Raw genomic sequence first — 18,894 nt, 5'->3', positions numbered from 1 at the left:
TGTGAAGCTAGTCATGGGGGGGGGGGGGGGGGGGGCTGCCGAGAGACTACTGGTGTCACCTGTCAGCACTGTAGACTGTGAACGTGGATTCAGTAAGATGAACCTCATAAAAAGTGACATCAGAAATAAACTCTGCATCTCATCTCTCGAGAATTTAATGAGAATCAGCATGTACAGATGTGAAAAATTAGATTTTGAAACTGCATTCAACAAGTTAGCAGCCCTAAAATCGCGACGGATCTTCATATAACACTTTGTAACATTTTGTTAATGCTTATTGTAATTAGAGTATTAACTAACCCATCTTTTGTAATTTCCATTGCCTGTTACATTAATAGACTAAATTAACACTTCAAAAAGTGTACACTACTTGTTCTGGTGACACTTTTTGAAAATTGGCGACAAAATATTGAGGTTGGCGATTTTTTTTGGCGACAGCTTTTTAAAAGCCAGGACCATCCCTGCAATGTAACTATGAGTCATACATATTATTTTATGCTATATGTATGAGTGACATTTAATTTGTAAGCAATGATACAAACCCCTGCGAGTCTAGCAAGCGGGTTGATAACGTTTTGTCGCGCGTTATGATGTTGTTGTACGGTCTAACGCCATTTTTAAGCGCAATATAAGCTATACATGGCGGCCAGTATAAATGGTGGAAGAAGAACCTCGGAAAACCCCGGAAAGAATCACCGACCCTCGAGAAGCTACTGGCAAGCGTTCGCACGTACCCACATTGGCCGAAACCAAGACTCGAACCCACGCAGACAGAGGTGAGATGGCAATGATCCGTAACGGTGAGTGCTTTAGACCACTCGGGACCCAAAACTTTAAGATGTAAACTATAATCCATGAAATGGAAATGTATCACGCTGAAGAGGTTATTTATTAGGTCTTGCCCGTGTTTTGGCTTCCAATCAACGGAGTTATAAAATGTTATTGATGGACTTAGCATTGTTATTAGTCCAATTCACTCGTTCAGTATTTCTGCGGCTAGGTTCGAAAAAATATTTATATAGTCTTTATTTCAAGTTGTTTGTAAAGTATCAGTTTTCTACCAGCGTTCTTGCAATCCGTATCATGTAATGCTATAATCTACATGTTTGCCGAAACGAAGGCAAGGTTAATTCAATTGTTAGAGGTGATTTTTTTTTTAAAAATTATTTTTATTTTTTATTTTTTTTTTAGTGTACGGTGGCATCTACGGAAATAGCTTTAATTGCTGCTTTTTCAAAAGATTTTCAATCCATTAACGGCGTCATCTTTGTTCAACATGTGTCATATATTCGGTATGATCTCTCAATTCGCTGTTGCGACAGAATAATTCATACACTGCAAGAAGAGTGTAACATGTAGTAGACCAGTAAATATATTGATGTCAGTAAATGCATCTTAGCTTAAGGAATATATTTTATATTTCAATATACACCATAATAAAAGCAAGAACTTGGCAGAGGGTTGATTATATATATATATATATATATATATATATATATATATATATATATATATATATATATTAGGTAATCCGTCATCTGGTTACGTGGAGGAAGAAGGAAGAAAAAAAAGTGTAAAAGTGTTGTCACCCCATCCTTCTGGGGAAAAAACAGAAAACCCAATATGCTTTTCATGTCCATGTGTTGTCTTATATGAACAGATCCCTTAGGTTACATATATTTATTTCCATTCGTACATAATACCTTTTTCAATTATGTGCTTCCATTAACAATAGGGGACGCCGCTAGAGGGCACTGGCGATCAAGATTAACGTTTAATCAAAATGTCAACATCATAACACCCGGTACTTTCTCCGCTTTAATATGTAAAAAGCCGACATTATTACATCCGAATGTATTCATGGTTGAAAGGTCAAATGTCTATATTTAGCGTATATGACACGGATATTTCTACAACTTATTCAGCGGAAGAAACAAAACGAAAAACGAATTTTTAAAACGCTGAAAAACTAAATAAACGAACATATACGCTCACCTACGCCTACTTTATAAATACTATGGAGTCCTTTTTAAGAGAATAATGATAAAATGTGAGCGAATATTTGCGGAAAACCCAGAATTACGTCTTTTTCAAAGGTCACCATGCCACCAAGAACGGTAACTCTTCCCGGCACATCAGCACGTACAAAATGTAAACAATGACAACAATACGACATAATTTGGGTTCAAAAACATACGAAAACTTGATTGTATGAAATGGCAGGCGTTTATAGCAAGGAATAAGATTATACAACGTACTGTCTTTCATTATATCAAACGTATTACAACTATTTGTACAACTTTTGTGTAATATATTTTCGAGGTTAGAGACTCGACAGGCGTATCACTCAGTGATACTAGACTTATTCCTAATATGTATGCGATTGTGATCACTGAGATATTATCAATGTCAGGCCATCTGTTCTACATACGATTCTTATCTAGAGACACTGGTATTACAATTAAAATGTTCATGTTTAGTAGGGACGGTAAAGAGGTAAAAGTTAACTATTTTTCAGAATTTTTGAAGCATGAAAACAAATTCATTTAAAATTGTCATGCCATTTTTTGTGAATATCTATATGATTATTGTCATCATAAGCCAAGGAATAGAGAATCGATCTGCAGTATTTCTCCATTTAAACAAATACATAATCATAAATATTTATTGAGAACCAACTCAGTGCCAGTTTCTTCTCTATCTCTGATACCATAATTGTCTTTACTTCATGAACTATGAAATATTGCTCAAAACAATGGTCAGAATTATTATGAAAATATCGCAAATTTAGGACATCCAATATTTAATGTTGCACCATCCTAAGCTGACACTAAAGAAATCCTGACTTACTGTAGTGGAAAACCTTTTGCCATTGATTTTATTTTATGAAAACGGACCAGATGTATCTTATGATAACTAAATTCTAAAATAGCAATTGTTATTTACTAAATTGTGATTTCAGATAAATGTATATATATACAAGAACACTGTAATGAATATGCACTATTGGTTTTAAGAGTAACATACAATTTCAACTTGGTATGACTCATGATTATGCTATTTCATTCAAAAATGTTAAGGGGCGTGTGATAAAAAGGCACAGAAAGTCTTCAGAAGTACCTGGAACATAGAAAAAGTGAATTTATTCTTGAAGCTGAATGTTCACAACACATTTATATATAACCATATGTAAAAAATATGCAACTTTCAGCATGAAGTAACATGAGGTCAAGAATTTTCAAAAATGACCAAAGACCAATATTAAAAATGGTGGATGGAAATGTGTTTGAATGCTTCCTGTGAATTTATTTGAAAATATATCATAAAGATGGGTTCAATTTTTAAATCTGCACACTCAAATTAAGCAGAAAACATTACATTTTAAAAGCAACATATAATTTCAACTTGTGCATGACGCAAAAATATAGCATTTCATGCAAAAAGGTGTGTGTGGGGGTGTATGATAAAAAGGCACAGGGGTCTTCTGAATTACCTGGAACATATAAAAAGTCAATTTATTCTTAAAGCTGAATGTTCACAAAACATTTTTATATAAAATATATGTAAGAAATATGCAAATTTCAGCTTGAAATAACAGGAGGTCAAATTTTTTTTCAAAAATTGCCAAAGACCAATATTAAAAATGGTGGATGGTACAGGTGTTCGAATGCTTCCTTTGAATTATTTGAAAAGATATCATAAAGATGGGTTCATTTTTTAAATCTGCACACTTAAATTATGCAGAAAACATTCCACTTTTTATATATTCTATAATTATGATAAAATCATCTGTGTTGCTACTTTAATGCACGTAAAAGACTAGTCAATTCAAATTTATTTTAGTTTAAGGCACAACATTAGAGCTGTGGGTGAATTTTCATGCAAAACTGTTGGGACATTTAGGTATATCAACTGATTAAATACTATTTAAAAGGCAGTTCTAGGGTAATATCACGTACATACAAGTTCTCATTATGAAATACGAGCTCTCTGAAATCTTAGTACGTGGAGTATCGTCTCCATATTGAAAACTCGCTCAGCAGTGATCGGCAGATCCCAAATGAATAAACATAGTTTTAATAATTTTAATGCCTCCTTGAGTGCCTCCAACAGCATTTATGTTAATGTCATGAATTTAGGAGTTTCTAGTAAGGGTTTACACATAGGTCATTTAAATATTCAGGGTTTTCGTGGAATGATCGATTAAGTGAGGTTACTGTCAACCTTTCCAAATAATAATAACCATTTATTTGAACTCTTGGAAACAATGTTGACAGAAAATCAGGGCATAAATTTCTTGTATCTCAGTGGCTATGACAAACATTGTCATTGTGGTAAATTTGGGCACAAAGCCAAAACTCACTAGGTTTATGGAATAGGAAAAGGGCAATGATGCTATCTCAACTACATGGGAAGACTCTATTCAGGGTGAGGACCAGTCTATACATAAAAAACTACCAAACAATATAAAGTTTGAAATTCCTGAAATGAGTCCAGAATTTGTGTTGAAATATATTTTAAAAAATGGATGATTGTAAAGCTACAAGACTTGATATGATTGGACCAAGGCTACTAAAGGTAGCTGCACCTGCAATTGTAGAGAGTATAGCTTTCAGTTGCAATGAAAGTATTAGGTCTAATACATTTCCACAAACATGGAAAACTGCCAAGGTTATACCATTGCATAAAGCGGGAGCAAAAGATGATGTAAATAACTATAGACCCATCTCTATTCCTTGTTACTAGAAAAACATGTGCATGAATCTTTTCTCAACTATTTGAACACTGACGATCTTATTCATGATAATCAGTCTGGCTTTCGACAGAATCACTCCTGTGAAACTGCACTTGTATCTTTGATTGATAAATGGCTTAAAGTATTAGAACAAGGAGAAATGGTAGCCACTATTAAGGTTGATTTTCGTGAAGCTTTTGATGTTGTAGACCATGAAATTTTGCTTGAAAAACTAAAAATCTTTCAATGCAGTGAAAACTCCCTAAACTGGTTTACTTCTTACTTAACCGATAGAGTGCAAAAGTATCTTTAAATAGTCAGCTTTCTCAAAGTAAAAATATAAACTGTGGAGTACCACAGGACTCAATCTTTGGACCTCTGTTATTCATTCTATTTATCAAAGACTTACCTCTTAAGATTGAAACTTCAGTTTCTTCCACTGACCTCTATGCAAATGATACTACACTGTCTGAGATGGGTAAAACCAAAACGGTACTTGAAAATAACTTACAAGATGCTCTAAACAGACTTCAAGTATGGTACAAGGAAAACAGTATGATCAATAAATACAGAACAAAATGAAAGTTCTACTAGTTACAATGCATCAAAAATGAGCAAGGCCAGATAGTGATAAACTCCAGGTCCTGGCTGACAGTGTGAGCTTTAATAAGACCTCTCATAATAAAATTCTTGGTGTGTTCATTGATAACAATCTTACATGGTCTATTCACATTAAACATGTTTCAAGAAAGGTTAATTCTTATGTTTGGCTATTCCTCTTCAGTATATGGTCATGTTTTATAAAAGTTATATTCAGCCATATCTGGACTATTGTAATGTAATTTGGGGTAATACCTCTAGTTCAAACATAACAATACTTTTAAGACTCCAAAAGAGGGCTTGCCATTTAATTTTAGATCAATGTATAGACAATTTCCAGGATGCAATGAATAATATAAAGGTTTTAACAATACATAATGAATATTTCTTAGAAAGGTCAAAATTGGTGTATAAAGTATCCAGAAAAGCCATTCCTGTCTATCTAAGCAATATCTTTCACCAAAGAGATGCTGATGGTACTCCAAATTTAAGGTCCATAAGCAGTAAAACTTACATTATACCAAGGCCAAAGAATGAATTGTTTAAAAAGTGTTCAATATAATGGTCCACTGGTATGGAACAACATTCCAGGTGACATAAGGCAGGCTGCTAGCAGCTCTTCTTTTCATAATCAATATGGATGAAAACTTTAAACAAATGAACAGTTCTAGTACAAAAAATACTGCCTGCTTTTCTGTAACTTTGCATCATTTTCATAGTTGAATTTTTCAATGCAGGATGATATTTTATAGATGTTTATGTGTTCACAGATGCCTGTACATATCTTCCAGGCTTGACACTTTGATTTTTCAAATCACTTATTTAGTGTCAAGCCAGATTTTTCACATCATGTTGTATATACTGTATATTTTGTGATGTGATATGATTTTTATTTTTAACGTAGCTTTAACAATTTTTCAGTTATATCACTACGATGTCTGCAGTGTGGCAGTTTAGTGATGTCTAGCACTGGGGCATCATGCCGCAGACATGTAGCATGATGTCCCACCCAGTCACATTATCCTGACACCAGGCTGACCAGTCTGAACACTAACCTCTTAATGCTGAACGCCAAGCGAGGCAGCTGTTAGTACCATTTTTTAAGTCTCTAGTATGACTCAGCCGGGGATCGAACCCACGACCTCCCGCATCCGAGGCGGATGCTCTAACCACTAGGCCACCGGAGCAGTGTGTATATATTGTACATAACAGATAGAATGCCTCAAGGTAGATTAGTTCTGTAACAAACTGAGTTACCTTTTCTAAATAAAGTCTTCATTATTATTATTATTATTATTGTCACCGGTGGACCCCTAACACCCATCTTTCTGGCGTTTCAAACAAAGCAGAAAAGAATTTGTGTTCTGCTTCTCTAAGTTAATACTTTACATACACAAGGTTTTAAATACCAGTTCCTTTTTTTAAAATCTGCAACTGGAATAAGGAATCCAGGTCCAAAACTCTGGGCCAGATCATAAAAAAGTACATGCACACACACAAACGTACAGTCACTTGTCAATTTAAGTTTGACCACCATTTTATTCTTGAATATGTTTAGGTATTACGCACACGGAGTAAACAGACACTTAAACCTTGCTTTTGGTGCCCAATCGAGGAATGTAGGGTCCCTGTTTAAATTTTGGACGACCACCCACCCATCACTTGACCTTATCCAGCCCATAAAACTTGTATTAATTTCTGATTCTCAGTTGGCACTATATTCCTATAAGTTTGATAAGTAATTATGAATATGTTGTCAAATTATGATATACTTCTACATATTAAAATTCATCAGAGAGACTTAAATCAGCTCACTTTCAAGCTCAATTCCAGAGCAACCTTTAGAGGCAGAGGGAGAGGAAGGACGAGGCATGGAACAAGAACCAGAGGGGGAAGAGGAGGAATACATGCTGTGCAGCCTGAAAACAGAGCTGACCAAGCTTCACACATAGTTTAAACAAGGCAGACAAGAATGAGGGCAATTGTTTATTTATATCTTGCAAAAGAAGTATTGATACATATTAAAAAATGTTTGGTACAAAATAATTTGGCAAAGACTCTAAGTAGTGTTTTGCACAAGGAAAATTCATACTTGTATTATAGGATTATTTATTTTACCAAACAATGTATGTTCAAACTGCTCTACTTTTTCGTTGCTACTCACCATCCCACCCTAATATCATTTGTTAAAGGAAGAGGCCACCTCATTTATATGGCCACCGTATATAATACCAAAATGATATGGAGACAATATCATAGAGTACCCCATTGCATGATGACATACATATAATTGACATGAGACTAAATACAAAAGGTTTTAACATGGGTCACTTAAATGTACACTGTATACTGGGAAAAACAGAACAGATTAAGGTAATGTTGTCTTCCAAGAAAAATAAAATACATATTTTAGGACTCACTGAAACCAAATTAAATGCTAACCACAATGATGATCTATTTCACTGTCAAGGCTACAATAAACCATTATGCAGGGACAGAGAGATGGCAGGGGGAGGTCTTGTATAGATTAGGGAAGATGTAAATGCAGAAAGGTAACCTGACTTGGAGTCACGTAAAATTGAGAGTGTTTGGGTGGAAATTTCTCAAAATAATGCAAAATCATTTCTAGTTGGTTTCATTTATAGGCCACCTTCCTCCAAAGCAATTTGGAAATAACTTTTTGAAACAAATAGAAAATGTTCTTGCACAGGAGAAATAAGCATATATACTTGGCAATGTAAATAAGGACCTACTCAATACTCAAATAAGGAGGAACTGGATGGAATTTATTGAATCATTAGGCCTAGTCCAGCTGGTAAATGAGCCCACAAGGGTAAAAGAAATATCAAGCGTTCTTTTTGAATACATTTATACCAACCTACCAGACAAAGTGGCTTATGTTAATGCACCAAATGTTGGTCTTAGTGACCACTATACTAGTTTTTTGTTGTTTTTTTTTATACAAGAAAGGTTAAATGCAAGAAAAATAGGAAAAACACACAAAAAACTATCACTTACAGATCTTTTGAAAACTGAAGTAAAGAAAGATTTCAAGATGACCTATATAAAGTTCCATGGAATATTATCCAAAATTTTGATGACATGGATGAGGCTCTGAGGTGTAGACTGACTTATTTATGGATGTAGTCTCTAAACATGCACCACTTAAAGTACATCAAGTAAAGAATGAAATCCAACCTAATTGGCTTACTACTGAAATCCTAGATGCTATGAGAACAGGTGACCAATTCCAGCCTATGAAAAACCATACACAAAATAAAGTAAGGAGAAATAAAATAACAAATATGATTAAAAAGCTAAAAAAAAAACGTATTATCAACCATTGCTTGAAAACAAAAAGAGCAACACAAACTCCATTTGGAAAGTCTTCAATGAACTCAGTGGAGGAACATACAAAGATTAGACAAATAATATTCACTCACTTCTGGTAAGTGACACCAAAGTCACTGCAACTGTTTTCAATGATTTTTTTACAAACATTACCACTAAGTTAAAAGAACCAATGATAGAAAACAACTTTAATTAACTGAAAAAATCCCTAAGGAGGTATGTTTCTTTACCCCACAAGTATAAAAAAAATGTTAAAAAATGTCTCAATAAACTTGATACCAAGAAAGCTACAGAACTTGATCGGATTGGTCCACCACATACTAGAACTTCTGCCTCAGCTATTTCAGATAGCATAACATTCATAATCAATTTAAATATTGCAACCTCATCTGTCCCCAAAATATGGAAAACTGCAAAAGTAATGCCTATGAACAAATCTGGTTCTAAGAATGATTCTGATAACTACCAGCCAATTTCAACACTACCAAAACTTGTCAAAATTGATTGAAAAACATGTCCCTGACTCATGCATGTTATATTTAACTAAACACTTGCTGTTACACCCTAATAAATCAGGCTTTAGACAGAACCATTCCTGTAAGACTGCCTTGATCTCCCTAACTGATAAATGGCTTCAAGCACTTGTCCAAGGTAGAATAATACAAACTGTATTTGTAGATTTCAGGAAAGCTTTTGACATGGTGGATCATGAAATCCTTTTGAAGAAACTGAAAATCTACCTGTGTGATGAAAGAACAATTAGATGGTTTACTTCTTACTTAAGTGAGAGAACACAACATGTTTATATAAATAATGTTCTGTCTGAACCTGGAACAATTAGATACGGAGTACCACAAGGTTCAATTCTAGGTCCATTACTATTGATATTATTTATCAATGGCCAAAACAAAAAGCATAAACTAAACTAGAAATTTCTTTACAGGATGCCCTAAACAAACTGGACAACTGGTACAAATGCAATGGCATGGTGGTAAATACTGGTAAAACTAAAATATTACTTATCTCAACACAGCGAAAAAAGAACAAATCTTGATAGTGATAAACTATGTCTGACATGGAAGGATACAAATTTGCAAATGGTCTGTCATAATACACTACTTGGTGTTTTGGTAGATAATAACCTATCATGGACTGAACATATCAAACATGTCAGTAAAAACGTTAATTCAAGTTTCAAGATAAGACATTTTCTCCCTGAAAGGTGCAGAAAACTATTTTATAACAGTTACATAAAACCCTATTTAGACTACTATTACACAATGTGGAGTAATTCAAATGATAAAAACATAGCAAAGCTTACACATCTTCAAACAGTAGCATTCAGGCTAAAACCAATTAAGAAAGAAAGCAAGGAAAATTTAGCTGGTAAGTTAAAATTACTATTAAAGACTGAATCTGGTTGAGAAAAGCCAAATTAATGTACAGGATATCCAATAATAGTGCTCCTGAATATTTACAATCATTGTTCCAGTATAGGCTACCTGGTAATACTCCCCACCTGTGATCCATGTCTACCAAACAGTATAAAATTCTTCAGTTTTAAATATAATGCATGCCTTAATGTGTATTACTGAAGCCTCAAAATATGTTAATATAGTACTATATGTGCACTATCATGCAAAACATAAGAACTTAATAATCCTAAAATGTTTTATTTGTCCAGAATTTAGATTGACATGAAGGCTTGCAAAAAACAGATTTTTTTCCATATCTGATCTAATATTTTTGGGTAAGAATGTTAACTGCCCAGCCTGCTTGGCATTCAATGTTTAAACCTTTGAACTATGATTACTGCAAATTTCTGTAATAAAATTTTTACTTTGTTCAATGGCAATTGTGAAACTTCTTTAATTCTTTGAATAACTTTTATGTATTCCTTTAGCATGTTATTGCCAAAGCTTACAATTTTTATGTATAAAATATATATCACAAAAGGTATGAATAACTTGCAAGGTATGTTGGGTACATTACAGAAAACCTCTTTCTGTATACAGGATATGTGTACAAGCTGCCTATGAATGTTTAACTTGCACTTTGTACCGATAAAATCAAAATACTTCATCCATTTACACACAGAATTACAGCTTTGGTAGTTACTCTTACAATGCAACATTTGCAGTGACTCCCATTTCCAAGGTGGACTTGCAAAGATTAATAATTGATGTAAATACATGATTGTTGTAAATGATGAAATTTCCATGGTATCATGATTTTAGCTTTGAAGCTTATACCACATACAGACTGGGATTCAGTATGATTAATCTTTTAAACAAATTCCAGGAGATCAAAGTATGGAGCCAGACCAGCTGTGGGAACTGTTCATACAGATACTGCAGTTCCACCAGTCTTTAATGTATTGGATCCAGGTTCAAGACAGTGTGGTTGCTATCACCAAAACCTCCAGCACAGGATTACCAGAATGAAGTGTCGAAAATGTAGAGATGCCCACAGACCTGGAATAGTTGTGAGAGACAGCTTGCAGGTCACTTTTGCTGGTAACGATACTATAGTTTTGTTCAGAATGCGTACTGTCTCTTAATGCGTTATTCTTAACATGCTTCAGAGTTTATTTAACATAAGAAGTTTCAAGACTTTTAACGACACTGCTTACCAAATGAGACATATGTTTAGATTATTTCTTTGCAACCACCGTGAAAGAATTTTAAAATTGTAAGCCGTACAAAAATAGACATGCATACATATATAAAGGATAAGGACTATTTTTTAATTTACAACTTATACTCATCGAGTAGATTCCTTTCATTACCTGGTTTCAATGTGGGTACCTCACTATGCTAAACAAAACTAATACAGTGGTACCTTGGGTTACGAACTTAATTCGTTCCAGAACTCGGTTCGTAACCCGAAACATTGAAATCAATGAAATAGAGACAATCCGTTTCAAGATGAAAGAATCGTTCTTTTTTATTAACATCTGGTCGTTTACCTGACAAAACGCAAAGAATACGTGTACTTCACGTATTAAATAAAAAGAAAGAAAACAACCAAATAAATTAAATGTAAAATAAAATAAAGATTTAGTCCATCTTTCTTATCAAGAAAACGATCATGGGAAATTTGTCACTTTGTTTGCTATTCTGAATCATTAGTTTCAGGAGTTTCTTTTCGCTGTTTCTTGGCAGCCAACTGGGAATCTTTCTGCACCAAGAAACTATCAAGGTAAATTTGTCGCTTCCTTTGCTGGAGAATCTTTCTGAAGTGGGCCATCGCGTTATCATTCATCAGGTTTACTGCCCTGTTAGCAACAAGTTTGTTTGGATGATGGTTCACAATGAAGTCTTCGACGTCTGCCCACTTGCTGAAAATTTCTTTAATCCTGGCAGTTGAAACAGTCACTGGCTCCTCATCATCGGACGACTGCTCCTCCTTTAATGTCTTTAGCTGTTCATTCTGAAGATCCACGAGCTCATCTGTAGTGAGCTCTCCACTGTGGTCCTCAATCAGCTCCTCCAAGTCGTTGCCATCGACTTCCAGGCCCATTTTTTGCCCAAAGACACAATCTCATCCACTACAGCTGTTGCGTCTGCCTCTAATCCTTCAAACTCTTCTCTCTCTGGTACACACGATGGCCAAACTTTCTTCCAGGCAGACTTCAAGGTACGGGTGGAGACATCATTCCAGGCCTTGTCAATGAGGTTGATGCAGTGGAGGATGTTGAAGTGGTCTTTCCAGTAATCTCTTAGAGTCAATTCGGTGTCATTAGTGACCTGAAAACACCTTGAGAAGAGCTCCTTTGTGTACAGTTTCTTGAAGTTGGAGATCACTTGCTGGTCCATGGGTTGAAGCAGAGGAGTGGTGTTGGGAGTTAGTACTGCGTGGCCTTCGTTTGTACTGTACGCGATCGTTTGTCTCCAACGTTAAACCTTGCTCTCTCTCTCTCTCTCGCCTTTGTTCGTAACCCGAGGCACTGTTCGTTACCCAAGACAAAATTTTTTCAAAGTTGTTGTTTGTAACCCGAATTGTTCGTGACCTGAGGCGTTCGTAACCCGAGGTACCACTGTATTATGATGATATAAGGATACATTTTTATGTAAATATTATCTTCATCTGCAATCAGCCATTCCTATTTGATCCCAATGCAGGAGTCTTTGACTTCTAAAAATGCTCCCAAAAAAGCTATCCTTCTTAACATAAACTACACTTAATGTCAGTTCTAGTTATGATGGAACTCTCAGTGTTCATGTCAAAATAAAAACCGTGTGCAGTTTTGAGCCATATGTGTTTTACACTGGAATCTGCTGTTTGAAGATGAATAACATTCGAGTAAGTGCATGTTCCTTTTATTTTTTACATTTTAGAAATAGCATATTACAAATTGAAATAATTTTTCAGAATTTTCAAGTTCTAATCCTCGATGAGGCTGTACTTGCCTTGGCCAGGATGTACCGATAGGATGTTCTTGTACTTGACGATGAAGTTGACTTGATGAGCGCGAACAGGCATGCTGCCTGTAGGCAGTTCATACTATGGCAATATGGAAGGCTTGGGTCTGGACAGAGACATGTAGTTCACTCTTGCTGTTTCTGGCGGATACGTGACAAATATCCGGATGTACAATACATTGGCTTCATCCCTTCTAGGCTTGTATGAGCTTAAACACTTTCTTGCATGTACGAATTTGTATACAAATAAATACAGTTGACTTCATTCTTTGTTGTCTTGTAACTGCACATACTATTGCATCAAACAATAATGCTTTCATTCAGATTCTTTTAACACCAGTCTATTTCTGCCGATAAACAATGTGGGCACGAAGGTCATAAATAATCAATGTAAAATGTTTGCAGCAATTGCAGATACAGCATTATATCTTATTTAATTGTCAACTACTGATATTTACAGGATATTATATAAAGTGTAACCTGCCTTAGCAGACACTTCCATATATCAGACACTGTTTCACGTTTTACATATATAAAATTGAGATATCTTCTCCGTCACCAAAACAAGAGTTGATGGTGGTTCTTGAGGCACCAGGTTTCTACAAATTCTCCTGGGGTAATCTTTCTTTAGTTCTCTTCTCCTCCGCATACCTTGCTTTCCCTCAAGTTGACAGATGAGGGCTTTCTGTATAAGCTTCCTGATGTGGGGATGTTTTCTTTTCCTTGTAAGGGTAGATGGACCATCTGCCACTTTTTTTTGTTGTAACATCAATGATACCTGTTTTAAAGAAAATTGTATTTTCTTAACTTGTGTGACAAGCATCCCCATGCTGACCCATATTAACATTTCACCTAATATTAGAGCCTCATGACCAGTTCTCAAGAAGGAGTTGTTGAGGGGTTATTTTTGTTCTTATTTGTTCTATCTACAGAGTACTATGTGAGACAGGATGCAATTTTACCCATTCCTTCAGAAGGAAACATGTTTTCACGAACAGGTATTAGCTAGTAATCATAAAGATGATAGCATCTTCCCCAAACGTCCTGAGGAAATTCCATGAACTCCATATATCCTTAATAAAGTGTGTCAGTCCCTTGGGAAAGTGCTATACATATCACTGTATCTAATTATTAGACCTGCATTGCTCAAATCAAAATAATTATCCACTAGAATGATAGCAATACCAACTACAAGATCTGTATGCATGAAAATATATTCCTTACCACAAATATAAAAAAACGTGTGCCAATTGTTGCATAATGCCTTGTATCTAATACAAATTTCCCATGACTTGTATATGTGAATAATATTCCATTGGCTTGAGGTCCAAGCAGGGATCATAATGTACAATCAATATATAAAATTATTTCTAATTTCCTGTAGTGAAACAAACTTACATTATCTCCCCTTCTTTGTTTCTCATTACACCTCAGCCACTATGGATATTATGATCCAAAGCAATTAGCTCATTCCTAATCTTGTACAAGGGAGGGATGTATGAAAATCTCTTGGCACAGTACATCAGGATCTGTACACAGGAGGGATGTATGAAAATCTCTTGGCACAGTACATCATGATCTGTACACAGGGGCGATGTACGAAAATCTCTTGGCACAGTACATCATGATCTGTACACAGGGGCGATGTATGAAAATCTCTTGGCACAGTACATCAGAATCTGCTGATGAAAAACTTCAAGCTCAGCAGTGCTTCTGCAATTATCAAAAACATGTATCTTGTAACATGTGTCATTTGAAATCTGTTAACAGGTTAATACAATTATAAATAATCATTACTGTTAGTAAATTGTGCATAAATAAAATCTTTACTAAGTATTTATTGAGAGAGTGTCATGGAATTGTTTATACCTGATGTACATGTATTATAACTAAACTTACCAAAGAGTTGAAAAGGAGAGCTTTATGAATGCTAACTTAGTCAGATCTTCAAATGGTAAATATATACAGCAATTTATTCTTAAGTTGAGAAGAAAAAAAACACTGAAAGTGGTCTTCACATTTTTCTTTTAAATACCATGCAATTGTTGCAATCCTAAAATGGCACACCTGAAATTTAAGTAATACTCCATTCTATTTAGGAACCTTGGTCCAAGAGCACTTGTGCCAAGGTTTTCAGCACTTTGGCATCCTTCTTGGGATCAAGCCAAGGTTTTGTCCACTCTTCATTCTTCAACAAAGATTCATGTAGACATTTATTAATGCCTTGACCATGTGAGAGGATCTACTCATGTGTATTGGTGATGTGATGTAGGACACTCCTCCAGATACAGGTACTCTGAATGAATGTCACAATCAATACCTATAGCACCTATACCTGGTCTCTTTTGTCATGGTGACCCCATATTGACAAGACAACTTGATTTATATAGTTAACAGTTAATGTAACAGGACTGCAGTTTTGTTCAGATCAATGTTCCTTCAATATTTCACCTTACTCTGAGATTTCAAATAATTTACTTTTAATAGGCTACATACCTACAAATCTTGATTTTTATATATATATATATATATATATATATATATATATATATATATATATATATATATCTATGGATAAAACAAACATTAAAAGAAATCAGAAGATAAGGATAATGCGCTGTAATTTGGATTTCATACAAAAATATTCAGTAGCAAACGTTTACATATATCTGATGCAAATACAAGGACTGAAAACTCACCAAAAATTGTTCATAGCTACTAGACTACTTAACATGAAAACCGAAACTGGTTCATGATGTCTTGGGACCATTGTAATAAAGCCATAATTTCCTTTTGTTTGGCAACCTTGAAAAGAAGGCAGATAAAATAAAGTTAAAAGTGCATGAAGAGCAATCATCAAAACAGAAACAGCTTTCCAGTTGAAAAAGTTTTATAACAGTAAAGAGTGAAAACCAACAAGTTCTGTACAAATCAACAAATCATTTAATTTCAAAGAATAAAAAATTAAAATTTTAAAAGAATTAACGGTATTGTGATTTAAATCCCAAATAAGTTCTATCACCAGTCCTAATGAATAAAGTTCTAATTAAATTCCAGTGGTGTCCAAAAACATTTCAACTGTTATATCAGTATGTTGTTTTTAAATTAAATATGTCCTGTGTGCATTCATCATGAGCTAGGTGGATAGATGGGAAGAGGGTGTTAGCAAGAACTGCATGTGGGAAATAGCTATAAATGGGAAACTGCATAAAGAAAGCATATGAGATATGTAGACACAATTTCAATATACAATCTTTGGTCCTTTAAGTACTGAGTGGGAAAAAAAACAACAGTTGTGATTATTGGGTTAGCCAGCACATCATACTGTAATATTTTTGTCTAACCAAAACAATGACATTTCAAATGATGCCTTTATTTCATGCATCAGGTGGCACAACTGAAATACCCCACCCCACTTCTGAGAAAGCAAAATTCAAGCGCTTTTTGTTCTAATTCAAACTAAGAAATGCAGAAGTGGGAAATCAGTCTGCTGGCACAGTTATAATAATGTCCTTTATCAGCATTGCATTTGCTACATCATTGTTTTCAGTAGAATGATAATTGTAAGACACATCCCAAAAGAAAAATCTGCAAGAAATTTCTAATTTTTACCTTCCTGATTCAGTAGCAAATACTTCAGATACTGAAGGTGTCTTCATTCTCTCTGTATGTTGTAAAAGCACTCAGCCAGGTGTTGATGGGAATCGAGATGTACTGGCCATTGGTTCTCTATGCCTGGGTTCATCTTTTGCTATATTCTTTGAAACTTCGTAACTAAAAATATGAATTAAATATTCATTTGTATTATAATTTAATAATTTATGTTTTAAATCTCTTTCTTTGTGCACTGTGTTAAGCACTTAGAACTGAAATAGTTCATTTTAGCAAGAATACATAATAAAAGATCTTTAGAAAATTCATATCACTAAAACTAACTTGACTGCAGCTCAAAACTTGAACTGATAACATGAATGACAAATTGCCAGCCATATATTCTGGTAGCACTACAACACCCTTTCCTATCATGACTAGAGATCCTTTAGTAAATATAGTAAATACAGTGCTTTATAATAAATTTCTAGTTGTTGAAAGATGTACAAAAAAATCTTAGCATTCAGCCAACTGTAATCACGAGATCAACATTGTATAGGATCAGCTCTACATTCAGATACAGAAAACAGATCAACATTAAACATGTAGTATTTGTTTTACATGATAAAGTTATTAAGCTTGTATGCAAGTATTCTGCTTGTCACATTAACCCAAAATGTGTGTGTGGGAGAGAGGGGGTATACATATTGATAACGCTTGTATGTGTATCTAAGTTCCCAAACAAAATTTAAAGAACCTGTCTCAAAAAGGTAGCCTAATTACCATGATATATTACTTCACCGTCCCCAGCATGTATTTGGCATTCATGATACAGCCTTACTGTGGTTCAAGTCCTACTTGGTCAACAGGACACAAATTTTATCTGCAAATGGAATACACTCCAGTCCAGTTGATCTATGTTGTGGTGTTCCACAGGGGTCTGTTCTTGGACCTGTTCTCTTCATTCTGTACACTCAGTCGCTCTCAAGTGTCATAGACCATCATCCAGTGTCTCACCAATTGTACGCTGATGACACCCAAATATACAAATCTAGCCACCCAACTGAAGTAGATGCTACCATCCAAGGTGCAGAGAGGTGCATTTCTGATGTGAAATCATGGATGACTTGTAACAAACTGCAGATGAATGATGATAAAACTGAGGCCATTCTGATCACAACACAAAGACTTTCTCATTCTTAACCTTTTCCTCAAACAATAAATATCAGCAACACCAACATTAAATTCACACAATCAGTACGAAACCTAGGTGTTACTCTGGACAGTACTCTCACATTGCACCAACATGTCATGAACATATGCAAGGCTGCATATCTTGAGCTGAGACGCATCAGCTCAATTCGCAAATATCTTTCAGTTGATGCCATTAAAACACTTGTGTGTTCATTAGTACTTTCAAGACTGAACTATTGTTAACTCAATTATGTCTGGTTCATCTCAATTTCTACTCCAGAAACTTCAAAAAATTCAAAACACAGCTGCTCGGATCATACTTAGAGTACCACGATCAGAGCACACCTCCCCGCTGCTCTGTACCCTATACTAGCTATCTATTCGATCCAGAATCAAACACAAAAGTTGTTCTCTGTGCTACATTTCACTGTCGGACTTTAGTCCAACATACCTATCTGACCTCACTCATGTGTACACACCAGCAAGATACTTACGCTCCTATTCTGACAATCGTATACTCATTATTCCCACTATGAAAACAAAGTCATATGGACAGCCTTCTTTTGCATGCCAGGGCCCAGCAACATGGAATGAATAGCCCACTGAACTTAGACACAAAGACACAGTGATCACATTCAAGAGGGCTCTCAAAACTCACTTATTTCGACTGCAAGAACGTAAAGACCTAATAATGTTTCCTACCTGAAATATTCTCTGCATGTTTTTTATTTTTTAATGTTTTTCTAATTTCATGTTGTTTGTTTTTGTAATAATATTATTATGTTTCTTATCTTATAGGTGTTGTCTAATGTTGTAAAGCGCTTAGAGCTTCCAAAGATTAGGCGCTATACAAAGTCCTCATTATTATTATTATTAATGGGCATGGGTAACGGGTCAGAAAGGACCAATACTGAAAAAGTTCAGCTTAAAAAGGACCGGGACATAAAAGGCCTGGGTTAAAAAGGACCATTTAAAAGATTCATTAATAATAATAACAAT

The 18,894-nt window shown here is 34.9% G+C and overlaps 2 protein-coding genes across 4 annotated transcripts in view; one reads left to right on the top strand and one right to left on the bottom strand.

The window, feature by feature from the left end:
* LOC149795957 (uncharacterized) overlaps positions 1-18,894 on the bottom strand; it is a 72,912-nt gene that overhangs the window by 33,801 nt on the left and 20,217 nt on the right. The window lies entirely within an intron of this gene.
* LOC149795958 (uncharacterized) lies at positions 54-13,375 on the top strand. Of its 3 annotated transcripts, XR_016422465.1 has the most exons (4): positions 62-800; positions 7,169-7,313; positions 10,988-11,202; positions 13,061-13,375. XR_016422465.1 is itself a non-coding variant. In XM_089965881.1 (3 exons), exons 1-3 carry the CDS (start codon positions 640-642, stop codon positions 13,084-13,086), a joined length of 378 nt encoding a protein of 125 aa, XP_089822007.1. In that variant the 5' UTR covers positions 60-639; the 3' UTR covers positions 13,087-13,375. The 3 variants fall into 3 exon arrangements, 2 of the variants coding, with proteins under 2 accessions (XP_089822006.1, XP_089822007.1); XM_089965881.1 differs by lacking the exon at positions 7,169-7,313 and having other exon boundaries at positions 60-776; XM_089965880.1 differs by lacking the exon at positions 7,169-7,313 and having other exon boundaries at positions 54-776; positions 10,988-13,375.

Source organism: Sinohyriopsis cumingii, chromosome 7 (genome assembly GCF_028554795.1).
Source record: "Sinohyriopsis cumingii isolate HCF-2022 chromosome 7, ASM2855479v2, whole genome shotgun sequence".
In the NCBI taxonomy this organism is placed as follows: Eukaryota; Metazoa; Mollusca; class Bivalvia; order Unionida; family Unionidae; genus Sinohyriopsis; species Sinohyriopsis cumingii.
The sequence above is the reverse complement of the archived record's forward strand: the minus strand, read 5'-3'. Positions and strand labels throughout refer to the sequence as shown.